We start from the raw sequence: 16,182 nt of genomic DNA on the forward strand, positions 1-16,182 counted from the left end.
GGATGGCCCAGCGGGGTGTCTGCTGGGCTCTTCGTGCCCCCGCTGGTCCCTCTGGGCCCCTCCCCAGCCGCCCCCTCTGCCCACCTCCCCACCCTGGCGGCCACCCAACCCGATACTCAAATAAAACCAAACCAGCTGTCCTGCTGGCCCACACCCTCCGCTGCCCTGCCCGTCGGGGAGCTGCCTCCAGATGAACTAAGCACCCTGACGGGGCCTGCGTCCCGCCACCTCCACTGTTACCACCTCGTCCCAGCCACCATCACTTCTCCCTGGAACCGCCCCACTGCTTCCTAACCCGCATCCTTGCTTCCATTCTTAGGCCCCACTGTAGGGTGATTGAAAACACAGCATAAATGGAATCCCATCACCTTTCTGTTTAAAGCCCTCCTGTGGCCTCCCACTCTCAGGAGGACGGCTGCCCTCTCCACCTGCCCCTGCGCCTCATTGCACCTCCTCTTTTCTGCTTATCAAACACACAGAGCCTTTCCCGGCTCTCTGATTCGCTGGCTCCTCATCATTCAGATCTCAGACCCACCATCACCTCCTCCGAGAAGCCTCCCTTACCGGGTCCCTGAGTCCCCTCAAACAGCAGCTGTCTATTTCCTTCATAGCCTTTTCCACCATCTGTCACTACACTCTTTGTTTTCTGTTTCTCTCTCTGCCCCACTGGCATGCACGCTCCCTGAGGAGAAGGTCCTTGCTTGTCACATTTTCTGTCTAGAAGAGTGACTGGCACCTCGTAGGCCCTCAACCACTATTTGCTGAAAACATAACTAAGCAAGGTCTCGTGGGCTTGAAAGTTCATGGCGTGTTTAATGCACCTACAGGGCAGCAGATAAGGCACAAGGGTGGGTGCATTCAGAAAGGAGGCTACGGAGCCAAGTTTGAAGAAACAAAGACAAGGCAACACAGATCAAGGCCTTTGGTTTTCACTGTTTTCAGTTACCCTCACTGTCTGGGTGCCTACTGCACATGGGGCCTCCACGTAGGTCACTGGGACACGGTGGTGAGCAGGGCCCCGGGGCCCTTACAGACGGTGATTCCGAGTTAGGAGAGGATGGCAGGCCTGAGTCTCGGGATGGAGCGGGGAAGCATAGAAAGGCTTTTCACTGTGGGCCATCTCCACGTGGACAGCAGTAGGGTAGGTAGGAGTTCGCCGAGGAAGGGAGTCGGGCGAGGGGTGGGGAAAGGCAGGAGCTGAAGGGAGCGGACAGCGTCCCGAGCGGAGCAGACAGGAGGGACTTGGGGCGGGAGGTCGGTGCAGGGGAACTGTCCGGTGGAAAGGCTGGGAGGTTAACAGCTTTTCACCAAACTTTCCCCCAAGAATTCTCCTCTCTCCCCCAACATTCCCATCTCGCTCTGCTTTCTCCCAAGCTCAGTCTCCATACACACACACTTTGAGATCTGACCCCCGGCTGATACTCACTTCTCCCCACTCGACATTTCTGGGCGGCAGAGGGTAGTGTGAGGTGATATCATAAGCTATTTCTTCCATGAACCATTTGAAACTTTTGCAATTGTGATCTTCTCGAAATTTCTTCAGCTCTGATATATCCCCATATGGTAATGCCTTTGATTCAGGGCGACTGGCATAGAAGTAGTCTTTATACTCATCCCACCAGACCTCTACAACTCTGACGTAATTCTGGGAAAAAGAAAATTAACGTCATTATAAAAACCAAAAATATCTGTACTGTCATAAACAGCCTCTCTTCGACATACGAAATATGACCAACATACGACAAATTCGTTTCAATAGGACCCGATACTTAATGACACAAATGCAAGCGAGCTCGCGACTCTGACATGTCCCTGTCACGCGTGTTCAACCAGAGTGACGGACACAGAATCTGGTGTCACTGTGCTGAAGGTCCCATACTCTAAGATAATCCATTCTTTCCTGCTGATGGAGCTGAGCGCAGAGGGCTGGTGAGAGAGGCTGGCTGGCTGGCACCGGGCACCCCCCGACCCCTCAACAATCTCCTGAGGACCATGCTGCTGGCACGTGCGGAGGGAGGGGTCTCACATCAGAAACCACTGGGGAAAACAACAAGCACATTTCTGCAAGTGGCTCTGCCCATCTTGTAACAGCTACACCTGAACCACTGCACTGCAGCCCAGAATTAAGTGGATAGTTTCCCCAGGGGGTGCATTTTGAAAAGCAACTAAAGAACAATCATGTAAGTTGATGTGTGAGAACTGACAAAGATCTAACTTCTACTGTTTCACTGAATGAGCGCTCGTAGGCGTGAATCGATGCGATGGACGCAGCACAGATCCAGCGAGGCCCTTGCGCTTGGACATCACGGGGCAGCAAACTTTATAAAGGGCCCGGGAGTCAGTCTTTTCAGCTGGGTGGCCATCCAGTTTCTGTAGCAACTACTCACCTCTGCTGCTACAGTGAGAAAGCAGCACAGGGAACACGCGAACAAACGGCAGAGCTGGGTTCCGACACAACTTTATTTACTGAAAAAGGCTGGGTTTGGCCCGCTGGCCACAGAGCAGGAACGTCTAGTGCTCAGATTAAATTTTCTCTTGGCTACAAGATAACTATCAAAAGGGTGCACGCCTGGCCGTGGGCATGTTTCTGCAAAAGCCCGTGGGCTCAAAAAGTTTTAAGCGGCAGCCTCCTAAAAGCACACAACATTATTGCTAAATATTTTGAATTCTTGTAAATCCACCCAAAGTTAGACACAGTCCGTGTCTTCCAGGTACTCGTGAACATGACGAATTAAGTGCACACGCCTAAGGTTACGGCAACAAAAAGGAGGAGCATTTAATTATTTGGGATGGAGAGGGCGGGGACGGCTCAGTCCTGAAGGAGCGGTCAGTCAGGCGGGACTGGGCCCGGGGCAAAGAGCAGTGCAAACATATGACAAAGCACGGTGCATGCGGAGTCCTGAAAGAGGTCCATCACCACAGCGGGAATGCAGGATTCGCTAAGACAAAAGCTGCCTCGGTTTCCTCATTTTAAGATGAGGCTAATTAAGAAGTTAATCGGTGCGAAGTATTTAGATTTGTACACACTAAGCACTCACGACGTGTGAGCTATTAGTGATACTACTGATCGTTTCCAAGGGTTTTGCACGTCACCCATTAGCTGACGGCCGTCCGAAGGGTCCTCGTAGGCAGCAGACATCAGATTCAGATTTGAGGGGAATAACCGGGGCAGGGAGTGGAGGTGGCCTGAGGGGTGGGATGGAGGGTAGAGAGTCGCCTCTGAGGGAAAGTTAAAAGCCCAGCTCTGAAGAGGCCAAGTCTGAAACATCTGAGGGCCATCTAAGAGGAGGGTTCTAGGGACTTCCCTGGAAGTCCAGTGGTTAGGACTCCGCACTTTCGCTGCCAAGGGCTCGGGTTCGATCCCTGGTCAGGGAACTAAGATCCTGCATGCCAGGTGGTGCCACCAAAAAAAAAAAAAAAAAAAGAGAGAGAGAGGTGTTCTACAAGACAGCTGACCGTAAAGGTCTGCAGCTCAGAGAAGACCACCGGCTGGAGGAAGAGCCCTGGAGGGCGGAGGGGACGGGCAGAAGTGGAGGACAGAAGGCGCTGGTGAAGGCTGCACTTGCTGGTTCATCTGACAGCGATGAGCGTCTCCCTCTCCTCTCTTTTCCGTTCGCTTGTAGCACCGGCCTTCCTGAACCGACCTGACTTTCCATCAGTTCTTCGTGGTTGTGGGGCGGATTCCAAGGGCGGCTGTCTTCCTGCAACTCCGTCGGGCCCAGTGTTCACTGGCTGCTATCTCTATCTTACTGTGGAGATTTAAATCTCGTCCCCTGTCCTAGCAGGGCTCCGTTTGGCCACTTCTAAAAAAATTTGGTCGGTTAGAGGGCTGTGTTGGTTCTTAAAGCCTAGTCTCTGCTTCTGTTATCTACTCGCTTTGGGGAACGGTCCTGAGTTGCATCCGTAGCCAAAAATAGACTTCCTTCTGCTTTTGACTTGGTTAAGGGCTCCAGAAAATGAAAGGCACCACAGTCATATGCTCTAAGAGTCTATGAAAGCCGCCCAAACAAAGGGCTTCTAAGTTGTTCCATCAAAGAGAGAGGCCATCGTCCTGCCAGCACTGGGGCTGTGGCCTCTGTGTGAAGCTCTCCTGGTTTGTCCCTGGTTTGAGGGACAAAAGTTATTCATTCACATTTTGCAAGCACTGTTGAAAAATGTGATTTTGTTTACTACACAAACTTCTATTATAATTACTTTACTTTTTAAAAACCAAACAAAAATAGTGTTTCACTCACGTGGGAATAATAGACGTCGGTATTTCCCTTTCAACGACTCTCCTACATGGTGTCAGGTTTTAAAAATTTGAGTTATCATTTTTTAAAAAAAATTTTTACTGAAGTGTAGTTGATTTACAATGTTGTGCTACTTTCAGGTGTACAGCAAAGTGAATCAGTTATACATATATTTCCACTCTTTCTTTTAGATTCTTTTCCCATATAGGCCATTACAGAATATTGAGTGGAGTTCTAAAATCTGAGATATCTTGACGGAGAACATTCAAAACCATTCAATAATGGAATTCTAATCAGAGTGGGATACCAGGAATAATCCTAGAAAACAATAAGAAGTTTCATGAATAAGTCTAGTCTAAGTGAAAAGTGAGAACCTGCGTGACTGCTTCAAAGATGTCGCCTGGCCAGCAAGCTGACATTAAGTGGCCACGTGGCACATAGGTGTTAGCTCCCTAGCCCCCCCACTTTTAACCGAAAGACTCACCTTTAGGGTAGGAGAAGACCCGACATAGAGGGGCGGAGGGTTCCCCTGCCAGCCCTCAAGACGGTAGATGTGCCCGACACGGGAACAAGGGACAAACAGTAACTTGCCACCGCACTGCCAGATCTGTCAGGAAAGACACACGTGGCAGCTGTCTCAAACGCCCAATCTGTCCTGTAAACGTAAACCTAAAGTCTAAATTAGACACAGGGTCTACGGGGAATTCACCAGCTAAACAGATCCTACGATAACTTCTTGTTACTCAAGCTCACATACTAACAAAGAGGCCACTGGGGAACGCAGGCGCACAGGGCACCCAGGGGCCCGTCCTGAGCCCCCGCAGAGCCAGGCAGACTCCTGCGTCCCAACGCTCTTCATCTCTCCCAGCGCTAACACGCTTCCTCCCACCTGGGGGGTTGTTACCATACCCGCCTAACCTGCCGGCTCCTTCGCCTCCTCTTGCCTCTACTCAGGCTCCCTTATTTATAGCAGGAGATTAGGCTAGCTGAAGGGCAGCTCTGGGTCATGCTCTCCCCTGCTTAGTCTCTCCGATGGGTCTCCACTGCCTGTCAGATTAAGCAACAGTCTCTCAGCCCAGCACTGAAGGCTCTCCTCACTGTGGACCTGGCGCCCCTGCCCACGCCACCTTCCTGGACGCCCGTCGGATTCACGCTGTCAGCTTCTGCCAGACGGTGGGCCCCATGCCTGCCCTGCGCCTTTCCCCGTTCTACTCCCCCTTAGCTCGGCCCGTCTTCCTGGTTCTGCCTCGAAAACGTCCTCCAGCATGATGCTGCCTTTGAATCACACCACCTGAATGTCGGTCTACCTTCTGATCGTACTACGAATTTAAGCGTAATTCTCATCGCTCATCGGCTGTAAGTTCCTTGACAGCGAGGACCGAGCTCCTCCTCTTCTGTCCCTCCCAGTGCTGAGCACCGGACATTTAAGACAAGAGGTAACGCCTATGTGTTCAACTCAAACTGGAAAATACTTCTTTCTTTTGGGAAGCGGCGGGGGGCAGGGGTGGGTGCTGCAGGAAGGCAGCTCCAGGGTCAGTGTGAGGACACACGATCACTGTTGGACACACGATCACTACCTCTGACCTGAAGCATCCTGTCCTGCGGTGATGAAGGCGAGCTTCAGCAGTGGATGGTCAAATGGAGCCCCACACCTGCTGATTCCCGCAAGGGCTCCTATCACAAAAGGCTCCGAGGTACAGAAGGCCTTTGGGGGTGGGGTGGGAGGGGAAGGAGAGGAGGTATTTTTACTTCTGAAGCTCTCTGGCTTCCATTTTTAGCTGAGCCATCTACGTATGTAGTAAGTTTGGAGCTTGCATTTTTGCCTTAGTTTTCCCAAAAGGCAAATATTTTTGTTAGTCTTTCCTTATAATTTAGAGAAATGCATTAAACAGGTTTTTCGGTTTTTTTTCCCCAAAGAAACCAGCCTTATCTGAAAGTCACAAGAATCCATAACTGCTTAGAAAACTGCATTTGTTTCAATGAAATGTTACCTTGTATGAGATCTCAAAGTTTTCACCACCCCAAATCTGGAGGCCTGGATCGTAGAGACCCAGCTCAAAGAAGAAGTCTCGTTCAATGGCGAATAATCCTCCAGCCATGGCTGGGGACCTAAGAAAAAGAAACGCTGAAATAACTTTTAAAGACAAACCCCCAATACCCCTTCAACAACACATAACAAGCCTTTATGGAATACAGTATAAGCAGTGCATAGAAAAGACAAAACTGATGGCCAAACATTAAGAAATTATAAAGCCTTCATGAAACAATGTGTTCATAATTCCTTATGAATTTACTACAATTTCTAACAGAAATCCTGTTACAGTTCGTTACAAATTAGAGCATTACATCATTTCGCCATTAGAGGGCGCCTTGGTTCCTTTGTTTATTTAAAAATTAATCCTTGAGACTTAGTTAAAATAGAATTTTCTCTTTCACTCCTAAAAATACTGAGCCATACAGCCGTGGTCTGCTAAATGTTCCTGAAATGATTTATGAGTCATTCTGGGATGAGTGAAACCATACACCATGGAAGTAGTCTCTCATTTTTTAATTTTATAGCTCAGTGGTTTGCCAAATAAGGGCGTAAATCATGGTAGAACAGCCACGGTTCATTCAGAGTTTGCAAATACAGCACAGAAATGACACAAGAGCATTAGACACAGCTATTTACTGTGTCAGGAGGCAGGGCTGCCAAAGGGTGATCTGTGGTCCTTCTTGAGTAGGACCTTGAATTGGGTACTTTTTAGGGACAAGAGAAAAAAAGACTTGATAGCTTTTTAGGGCAAGCCACTCCCACCGTTAGGAATAATTTTCACCCTGTTCCCCCTCCCCTGGGAACAGTGAATTATCACTGCATTCGATTCTTAGGTAGATCCCTCCATTAGAGCCTCTTCATCAGCACACCTGATATTCAGTCTATCACCAACTCCTACTGATTCTACCATCAACACACATCTTGAACCCACTTCTTCCCAGCGTCACTGCTGCCATCCTAGACCAGGCACAGGAACCCCGACTGTGTCCTCCGCTCTCTCCTGCCCCATCCAAGCCCCAGCAGGCAGCAGGCAATGCCTCCCTGCTCTGCCCAACCCCCTCCTGTCCCAGGGCCCTGGCTATGCCGCAGTCTCCTGAATGGCCCTCCCTCCTCCTCCACAGGGCCGACTTCTCATCCCTCAGGGCTCGGCCTCAGTGTCACTTTCAAGACACTTTCCGTGAGCTTTTCTTCTCACCACTCGTCACACTTGCTGCTCCAGTTATTCATGCAGTTAACTGTTTAATTTCTGTCTCACCCACTACATGTTAAGTGCCACGAGGGAACACGTCTCTTTAAAATTTATCCCCAGAAAATAGCGCCTGGCACATAGTAAGCACTCATTAAATATTAAATAAATAATGAAGCAAGGGACTTCCCTGGTGGCGCAGTGGTTGAGAATCCACCTGCCAGTGCAGGGGACACGGGTTCGATCCCTGGTCCGGGAAGATCCCACATGCCGCGAAGCACCTAAGCCCGCGAGCCACAACTACTGAGCCTGCGCTCTAGAGCCCGCGAGCCACAACTACTGAGCCCACGTGCCACAACTACTGAAGCCCGTGTGCCTAGAGCCCGTGCTCCGCAACAACAGAAGCCACCGCAATGAGAAGCCCGCGCACCGCAACGAGGAGTAGCCCCCGTTCGCCGCAACTAGAGAAAGCCCGCGCACAGCAACGAAGATCCAGCAGAGCCAAAAATAAATAAATAAATATATTAATTAAAAAGATAATGAAGCAAGAAATATTTTCAATATTAAAGGGAAGTCACATCAGGGGAAAGTCATTCTCTCATAAGGCTTTTCTTCTTAAAGGAGAAACAGCCCTACTGCGTTTTCAGTTATACTTTCATGCCACATTTATTTAACTGTCATTTAACATTACTCTATTATAACTATGCCTTTTTGATCTTTAAATATATTCCCACTTATCTCAGTACATATTTGAAAATGTATCTTAACATGGAAACCAATGAGTAACTTAAAAGAGAAACCTTCCTTAAAATTTTCTACCACATTTAAAAAAATTTTCTTTACTAGTCCATGGGATTGGTAGGAATAGAACTGGAGTTATTACCCCTTATGTTTTTTCTCCCAGAATTATTTGTGAGTCAGGGTAAGCGGGTAAGCAGTAGATTCCTGGACAATTTTTGAAAAAGAACTTCAAAGAGAAATTTGGAAAATGTCAAATAAAGCTGAAAGTTGTATAATTTCCTTATGTTTGCCATTTCAGGATCCTGGTATCACGACACGCCCAAATCCCACCAGCTTTTTGCATGACGTTGGAGACACCTTCCCCAAATTGAGTTTCAACATCATCAGTAGCGTAACAGTAAGAGAGAGACCAAAAGCAGAACCATAAGATCAGAAAAATAAAATCAGACACATTTAGAAGCCTACACTAGCATTTTCACAAACATTTCATTTGGGGCCACTCTTCTGAAAGATGGTAAAATGTTCCAGTGAAAAGACCAAAGAGAGAGTGGCACAAGTTGTTCTATTTGAAGAGCCACAAGAAGGGAGAAAAAGGAAGATTTTGGAATGAAGTTTCCTTTTCATCAAGTGCTCTTCTGAAAATGAAGTAATAAAGGATTCTATGTAACATTTCCCAAAGTCATGTATTTTGATTAATCAGATTTAACTGGGATGAAATTAGTATTTAAGAGTTAGCATATAAAACAAAAGGAAGAAAAAAAAAACTCTTGTTACTGTCTTTCATTGTCAACACTACCCGCAAGGCATCAAAGTGGATATAAAACTTGGATCGTAAGCAATGTGAGCATTTTAAACTTACAGAATGACGTAATCATCAGAAGAACAAAATTTCATGTCTAGTCTACTAGGACATGACGGCAAAGATTTTCTTTTTTTTCACCTGTATTTGGAACTAATGCCATAAAGCATGCTCACCCCCAAACGGAGCTTGCTTTTAAGGAAAAAGCAAAACCACAAAGCAGCAAGTGTGAGTTTAAACCTCTGAAACAGCACAAAGAAAGAAACCCTTTCAGAATCTGAGACAGCATCTACAGTTTTAATAACACGTTTCTTTTTTTTTATTTTTAGCTTGGCAAGAGGTTAATAGGTTAGCAGCAACTGGAGAAAAGAGAAACAGGTAAGTGATTTAGTGATTACCGATATGGTTCAGTTTTTGTCTTTCTCATTCTCTTCTCTTGAGGGGTCAGAGGCACCCGTTTCCAGAGCATACTCCAATCCCATGCTCCTCGGGCATACCCATCTTCGTCACCACCCCCTTGGGGTACAATTTCATAAGTGTTGCCATTTATGACATCTATAATCGGCACAGTGCAAGTGGTTCTGTATTGTGTTGATGATGGCAGCGAAGATGAAATGCAAGGGCGTGTAGGGACCCACATGTTTACACGAGTACATGGGGAAGGAAAAAAAGAAAAGTACTTAGGTAAACGTTCCACGTAAGAAAAGGAAGTAGTAATCTTTACCGATAAGGTTCAGTTTTATGTTTTCTTTTGGCCTTTTCCTTGTGGCTTAGAGGAATACGTTTCCATAGCAAACTCCAGTCCCAGGCCCCTCTGGCAAAACCATCTTCATCCCCACCTTGCTGTGGCTCAATGGAATAATCATTCCCATCTATGTAATCTATCAGAGGCACAGTGCATGTGGTTCTGAAACATTTACAGAAAATGAAAAAGCATTTAAGAACCCAAAACTGACTAGTTGAGCATGCCTAACTAGATTCTCTCTTGTTACTGTGGGTTTGCCTTTTTTTCTCCCCCACTAGGGGATTTTCATATCTAATGGGAAGTGAATGAATGCTTTGAAAAGTCAAGGAGGCTGTTTTCTTAAGGGAAGGCGAGAGGAAATGTCCCTGGGCTCACAGACACATGTCAGGGACAAAGAGCCATGAACTTGAACTTAATAGGATTTCCTCATTTTCACTGTGGTCCTACAGGCAACACTCTCTAGGTAACTTCCCATTATTTACCAGATTTCCCTGCCTGTTATTTTCCCTCCTTACCCCTCCATTAAAAATGAGTGTGTGTGTAGAAAGATAATACCTGCTACACGTTCAGCAGTGCTCCCAACTCTTTGCTGCTTTCTACTTCTTTGGAAGCAGTGACTATGAAAATCTGTTTCTGTACATTTACTTGATCTTCTTTTCCTACTTCTTTTATTGGGAAAAAACAGCTTTTCTTTCATTGCAAAAAAAAAAAAAAAGTACTGTATTGTATTCCTGCTTTTTAAAAAAACAAGGAAAAAAAATCCCTCAAAACCTGCTGAAGAACATAAATAGTGGCCTGAGAATTTGGAGCAAAAAAATATTATACCTTTTACGTGGGCTTCATGAAAATGCTAGAACTATCTGATCAATCAGGTGTAGAGCCAGCTCTACAAAGATAATCAGTATCCTGCTTGTTCCAACGTTCATTTTATCAGAAAGAATTTTAAAATGCATATCCTAAAATGGAGATTATAGTTTTTTACAGCCATGTTAAGGTGCTTTTTAGATGTTTAGAAACCAAGGAGAAGGGGAAAATCAATGGGGCTTAGAATTTCGATACAGGGGAAAGGTACTTTATTCCCTCCAGACAGTGGACTCCCATGGGCGAGTGGAGGGTCCCTGTGGTATGACCTCCCTCACCACCCCGAGGACTACCAGCTTTCACCAGGAGAGGTGAAGGCTGGTTATCTCTCCTTATGATTCTCGGATTTCCAAGTATGCGGTGGAAGGCGTCCCAGAGAGATCTCAGTTGGGTAGTTTATAAGCTGTCTGATTTGGGGCAAACTAACTAATTTCTCTTAGCCTCAGCATCCTCTTTAGTACAAAGGAGGTAATAATATCTATCTTGCAGGGTTGCTGTGAGGATTAAATCAGACAGCACGTGGAAATCGTGTCTGATAGATGCTCTGATGATAAAATCCTCCAAAAGTTCTTCCTCTGACTCAGGCCATTGCCACAGGGACATGTCTTATTTCTTCTTGATTCTGAAATAGTCAGGATTCTGGACTAAAAGCAAGGAAGGCTTTGGGAACTAGAAAACTGGTGCTGCCCGTCTACTGTTTCAGACCTTCTTTCTGTAAATTGGTGATCACCACATTTCCATAGGCTAGTCGTCTACTTCTAAACTTTAAAGGTCCTATGGGAACCCAAGGTCCTGCCACAGGTAAGAGCTGGCCCTTACTGTGTAAAATAATCACTTCAAAGGGCATAAAACAACCCATAGGCAGAATTCCAAAGCATGCTCCTTCAAGTCTTTAGAATGTTACCACAGTGTGCGGGAACAATTAATATTACTCTTAGAGCAAAGCTTTTGTAGCCAGAGGAAGAAGATTCTGAGTGAGATGCCCTAGGCTTATCCCAAATGTCTAACTGCCCGCATGTGAATCAGCCCCAAGTAGCCACCTAGATCCACCCAGGGAAACAACTAGCTAAAAAATAATACTCAACATACAACTTGATGCACTGAATGGAACTGGAATCAGAAGAATGGGAACATTATTTGTCCTTCTAGGATGAGGTTTACTTTTCAACCAGGAAAGAAAAAAAGCAAGGTAATGTTACCTGTCCTTAGATATGGGAGCTACTAGTGGTGTGTACCAGTTAACTGCCACCTCACAGTGGGCATCGAGGTATATCAAAACCTGGAGAAAAAAAAAAAAGAGGCAGGGTGAAAGAAAACTCATATACAGCACGACATATATCACGTACAATTTAAAATTAGATGCTAATATAAACTGGCGTTAGAGTCAATTTTGATATATAAGTTATCTGTTTAAGGTAGCATTTTCAATTTTAAAGAATTAAAAATTAAATGGGTACTTAAAAATGTAGATGATCTTTTAGTTACCAAATCCAAAATGTTGACATAATAGATATCAAATGTGTCCTACCTGTCCAAGTTTAGCCTTCTGGGCACCGATACTTCGTGCCTGAATTAAACCTTCTCTTCTCTCATTTCGAAATACCTTGACTAGGCCATTCCACAGCTTAATATAGTCATCCAGTTTTTCTTTTAAGTGTTCTATGAATAAAAAATTCAGTCAACATTATAAATTATATTTATGGCTAATAAACCACTTAAACTATTTTTTTAAATTAACTAATTAATTTATTTTTGGCTGTGTTGGGTCTTCACTGCTGCGCGCGGGCTTTCTCTAGTTGCGTTGAGCGGGGGCTACTCTTCATTGCGGTGCGCGGGCTTCACATTGCGGTGGCTTCTCTTGTTGCGGAGCACGGGCTCTAGGCGCAAGGGCTTCAGTAGTTGTGGCGCACGGGCTCAGCAGTTGTGGTTCGTGGGCTCTGGAGCGCAGGCTCAGTAGTTGTGGCGCACGGGCTTAGTTGCCCTGCAGCATATGGGATCTTCCCAGACCAGGTCTCGAACCCGTGTCCCCTGCATTGGCAGGCGGATTCTTAACCACTGCGCCACCAGGGAAGTCCCCATTTAAAGTATTATTTTTCTCAAGAAATGAGGATAGGCAACAGGTCCTTTGAGTACTCGGTAATTTTACACAGACCATATTGAATGTTAAATGTATAGGGAAGTAAGGTGAAGTGTATTAATTGAGTTAAATTTTGAGCTTAATATACCTACGGAGAACTAGCTAGCCTGAGAATTATCAAACCTCTCTCTAAACAAATAAATGATGACTATGCCAACTGACATGAAAACTTAAAAAATCAAATGTTAATATCATATCTAGAAGCTTTCAGGCACAATAGTTTTTTGCTTTTGGAAGAAGCAATGGTTCAGGATTTCTGAAGATGTACTGCCTATAAATAACATTACATGGCCTTCGGGATCCACACAGGGTATAGGTTAATATTTGTTTCTGAGCCATCTTTCTACTACAGTCAGCGTTGAAGGGAGTAGTCTTGGTGTGGTGATGAATATAGTCCCCATCCAGTTGGCAAGTAACAATAAAAGATCCCATTTTCTCTGTATTTTAAGCATCAAGTGTCTGTATATATATGTGTGTGTATGTATATATTTATAAATAAATCTTTACATATTTATATAATAAATACATATATCATTTCCACACATATGCGTGTATATATATGTGTATATATATATACACACACACACATATATATATATATGTTTGCAGTTTGGTAGAGAAAATTTTATGTTATAAAAACAAGATACATTTGCCAAACTTTCCATCTTGGCTTCCTAGTTGCAAGAGAACAGTTTTTGTTTGCATCACTATGAGCCAATGAAACTGACTCATCACAGCCACAACTAATTCCTGGATCCTTAAAGATGTTTCTTGAAGACACAAAAATTATTTTTAAGTTGTTTAAAATTTTGGCCCATGAATACAAAAACAACCCCCCAAGCAGCTGTATTTAGTAATGAGCCAGTGGTTAAATGGGCAAATCAGGCTGTACACTTAATACTTTACTCGTTTTTAAGGAGCTTATAATTAGCAAGATACCCACACATGGGTATTCAAAATTGAGAAGAAAAAATTTTCCATTCTCTACTTTGGTGTCCAGTTGTAATGAGAATTATAAATAAAATTCTCATGCTGAATTACAATGTTTCCCCAGAAAGTCTTGATAATTTTCCCTTCAATATAAGGTTTTTTTGTTGCTGTTGTTTTTTTTAAAAAAAGCTCTTACCTTCCTATTTTTTTTAGTTCTGTACAGTCCTAAGTTTTTTTTTTCTAAAGCCCCTTCTGACTTGCATTAGGTACTTTTTTGGATATGTGATCTGAATATAGCTAAAATAAATTGTTACAGCCAGAAATGAGTCGATGGTGTGCTCTTTAAATTTAGATTCTAGTTAAGATGACTTTGGCTGCCCTTGGGTCTCACTACAGTGGATAGATCGGTGCCCCGAATGAGCATGGCCCCTGCTAGGGGATGATCAATCCTCTCCAGCCCCAGCCCGGACTGCACGCTGGGCCACCTGACTTGCTGTGGCCAATGAGAAGCAGGTGGAAATGATGTGCACTTGTGAGCGGAAGTGCTCCCGCAGCTTCCTTACCTGAGTGCTGCAAGGAGGACACGTGGTCCGTGTAGCCCTTTGCCCAATGCACAGGTGGAGAGGAGTGTTCTCTGTTCAAAGGCCCCAGACCCTTCCGTTCTGAGGACATTGTAACTTCCAGAAACCCGAGGGTTCTGAGCAGCCAGCTCTTTTGTGAGGTTTTATATAAATTAGTTAAGCATTTTGTCTTTAAAAGAAAAATTATTAACTCAGAGTTTTAATTACTGAATATATTGGGGAAAGAAAACAATCCAAGTTTTCACTTAAGTCAGATTTACCAAATGCTGTATAGTTTTACTGAGGATAGGACTGACAGATGTTCAAGGGTGTTTTGAAATTGGGAAGAGTAATTAAAGACCTTCTGTACTTCTGTCCAAGAGTAGCCCCAATCAACGACCCTCCCCACACTGTAAGCTAAGCAGACCCTATATGTAATTGCTTTTAAAATGTGTTACAAGAGGCTGTTAGAGATTTGTAACAACAGAAGCACTGATCACAAAAAAATTAAACTGGACAAAAAACTTAAGCCCCCAATTTTGTTCTTTCCTCGGGCCAAGCAAGAAAGCAAGATTTTAGAATGGGAAACACCTTTTGGTGTATCTTCACTTTTTTTTTTTTTAAAGACTATTCTGAGCTTTTTAACTTGTATTAATAACATAGTGGTTCTTAAAATCAGTACAGTCATAGACATGGGATTTCTCCAAGTTATTTTTGTAGACTTAAGTTTTGCTAAATCTAAAACATTGTTGGCACCAACAGTATCACTTAAAAACATATTTTCAAATATTTATTTGAGACAGGAATAGTATTCTTAATGAAAATGATCCCGTTGTAGAAAATTGCAACGAAGATGTCTAAGCTAAAGGCATTTGATGACTGAAAATTTAAAGTTACACATTCCCTGTTGTAATTAAAAATGATTAGTTGAAGAAAGTGGTAGGTCATATTTCTGTTTCTCTCCATGCTAATATATGTATACAAGATCAAGATTCTGGTTGTGTCCTTCCAAAAACAGCAGAGGTTTATCCAGACTGCAAGAGTTCTAAATTAAGTTTTGGAGGAAGCTCTTGTAAAGCCATTTTGAATGGTATTTTCATGCTGCCCATGTTCTGACTTCTTTTCTAACATTATATCCAGTGGTATCACTACTTATACACAAAAACTCTCTGCAAAACTCATTTGCCAAAAAGCAGATATCCTGTTGTTATTGAGTTGTCTGTGCTCTTTGGTCAGTTTTCAAAGGTTTCAACTCAGTTTTAGGACAAGCAAAGAAGAATAAATAACTGCCCAGACTTGGGTTTTAGCAGCATAATTACATGCTGCTTTGGGGTCTGAGCTATAGCATTATCTATCTTTTGATATTTACGTCATTAAGAAGATATATTCAGCTTACAATAATGGATCTATTTGAAGAAAAAAATTTTAACTTAAAAAACCCCACTTATCTGGAAAATCACTGCTCCATCTCTCTCTAGCCAAGTTGAACCAAGACTAACCGATGTCTCCCTAAATGTGTTAGAGCTTGCTCCATAAAGAGAGTAAAAAATAAAACACAATTTCCTTCTATTCAATATCTTAAATCAAATCTAGAACAAAATAAGCTTTAGTAGGTACTTTTTTTTATAAATAAAAATAGTCCATGGTTTCTGGTCAAATTCAAAATACATTGAAATGCAAAATACAAGCTATTAAACAGGTATATAGGTTTCAGTATATAGATTTGGACGGAGCTTTGGGTGGCATTACAATATACATGCCATTGCATTTTTTTCAGTCATTCAATAAATTACCTCTACGATTAAATTTTTATAAAACCCAATGCCCAAAGAATTGGTATAGTATAAGACCGTGGTTAAATACACAGACTTATGAGCCTATAGATTTGGATGCAGCTGTTAATTACTACCTCTGTCACCGCTGGCAAGTTACTTAACATCTCTGAGCCTCAAGTGC

The 16,182-nt window shown here is 43.8% G+C and overlaps 1 protein-coding gene across 2 annotated transcripts in view; it reads right to left on the bottom strand.

The window, feature by feature from the left end:
• GALNT7 (polypeptide N-acetylgalactosaminyltransferase 7) overlaps positions 1-16,182 on the bottom strand; it is a 136,977-nt gene that overhangs the window by 9,453 nt on the left and 111,342 nt on the right. Inside the window, exons 4-9 of one of the 2 annotated variants that reach the window (XM_061199498.1) lie at positions 12,128-12,258; positions 11,799-11,878; positions 9,392-9,574; positions 6,224-6,341; positions 4,717-4,839; positions 1,427-1,645 (exon numbers count right to left, since the gene is read on the bottom strand). In XM_061199498.1, coding sequence (XP_061055481.1) covers positions 1,427-1,645; positions 4,717-4,839; positions 6,224-6,341; positions 9,392-9,574; positions 11,799-11,878; positions 12,128-12,258 — 854 coding nt within the window. Of the gene's footprint in view, positions 1-1,426; positions 1,646-4,716; positions 4,840-6,223; positions 6,342-9,391; positions 9,575-9,717; positions 9,901-11,798; positions 11,879-12,127; positions 12,259-16,182 lie in introns of both variants that reach the window. The other variant, XM_061199499.1, reaches the window with a different exon arrangement.

Source organism: Eubalaena glacialis, chromosome 9, assembly GCF_028564815.1.
Source record: "Eubalaena glacialis isolate mEubGla1 chromosome 9, mEubGla1.1.hap2.+ XY, whole genome shotgun sequence".
NCBI lineage: Eukaryota > Metazoa > Chordata > Mammalia > Artiodactyla > Balaenidae > Eubalaena > Eubalaena glacialis.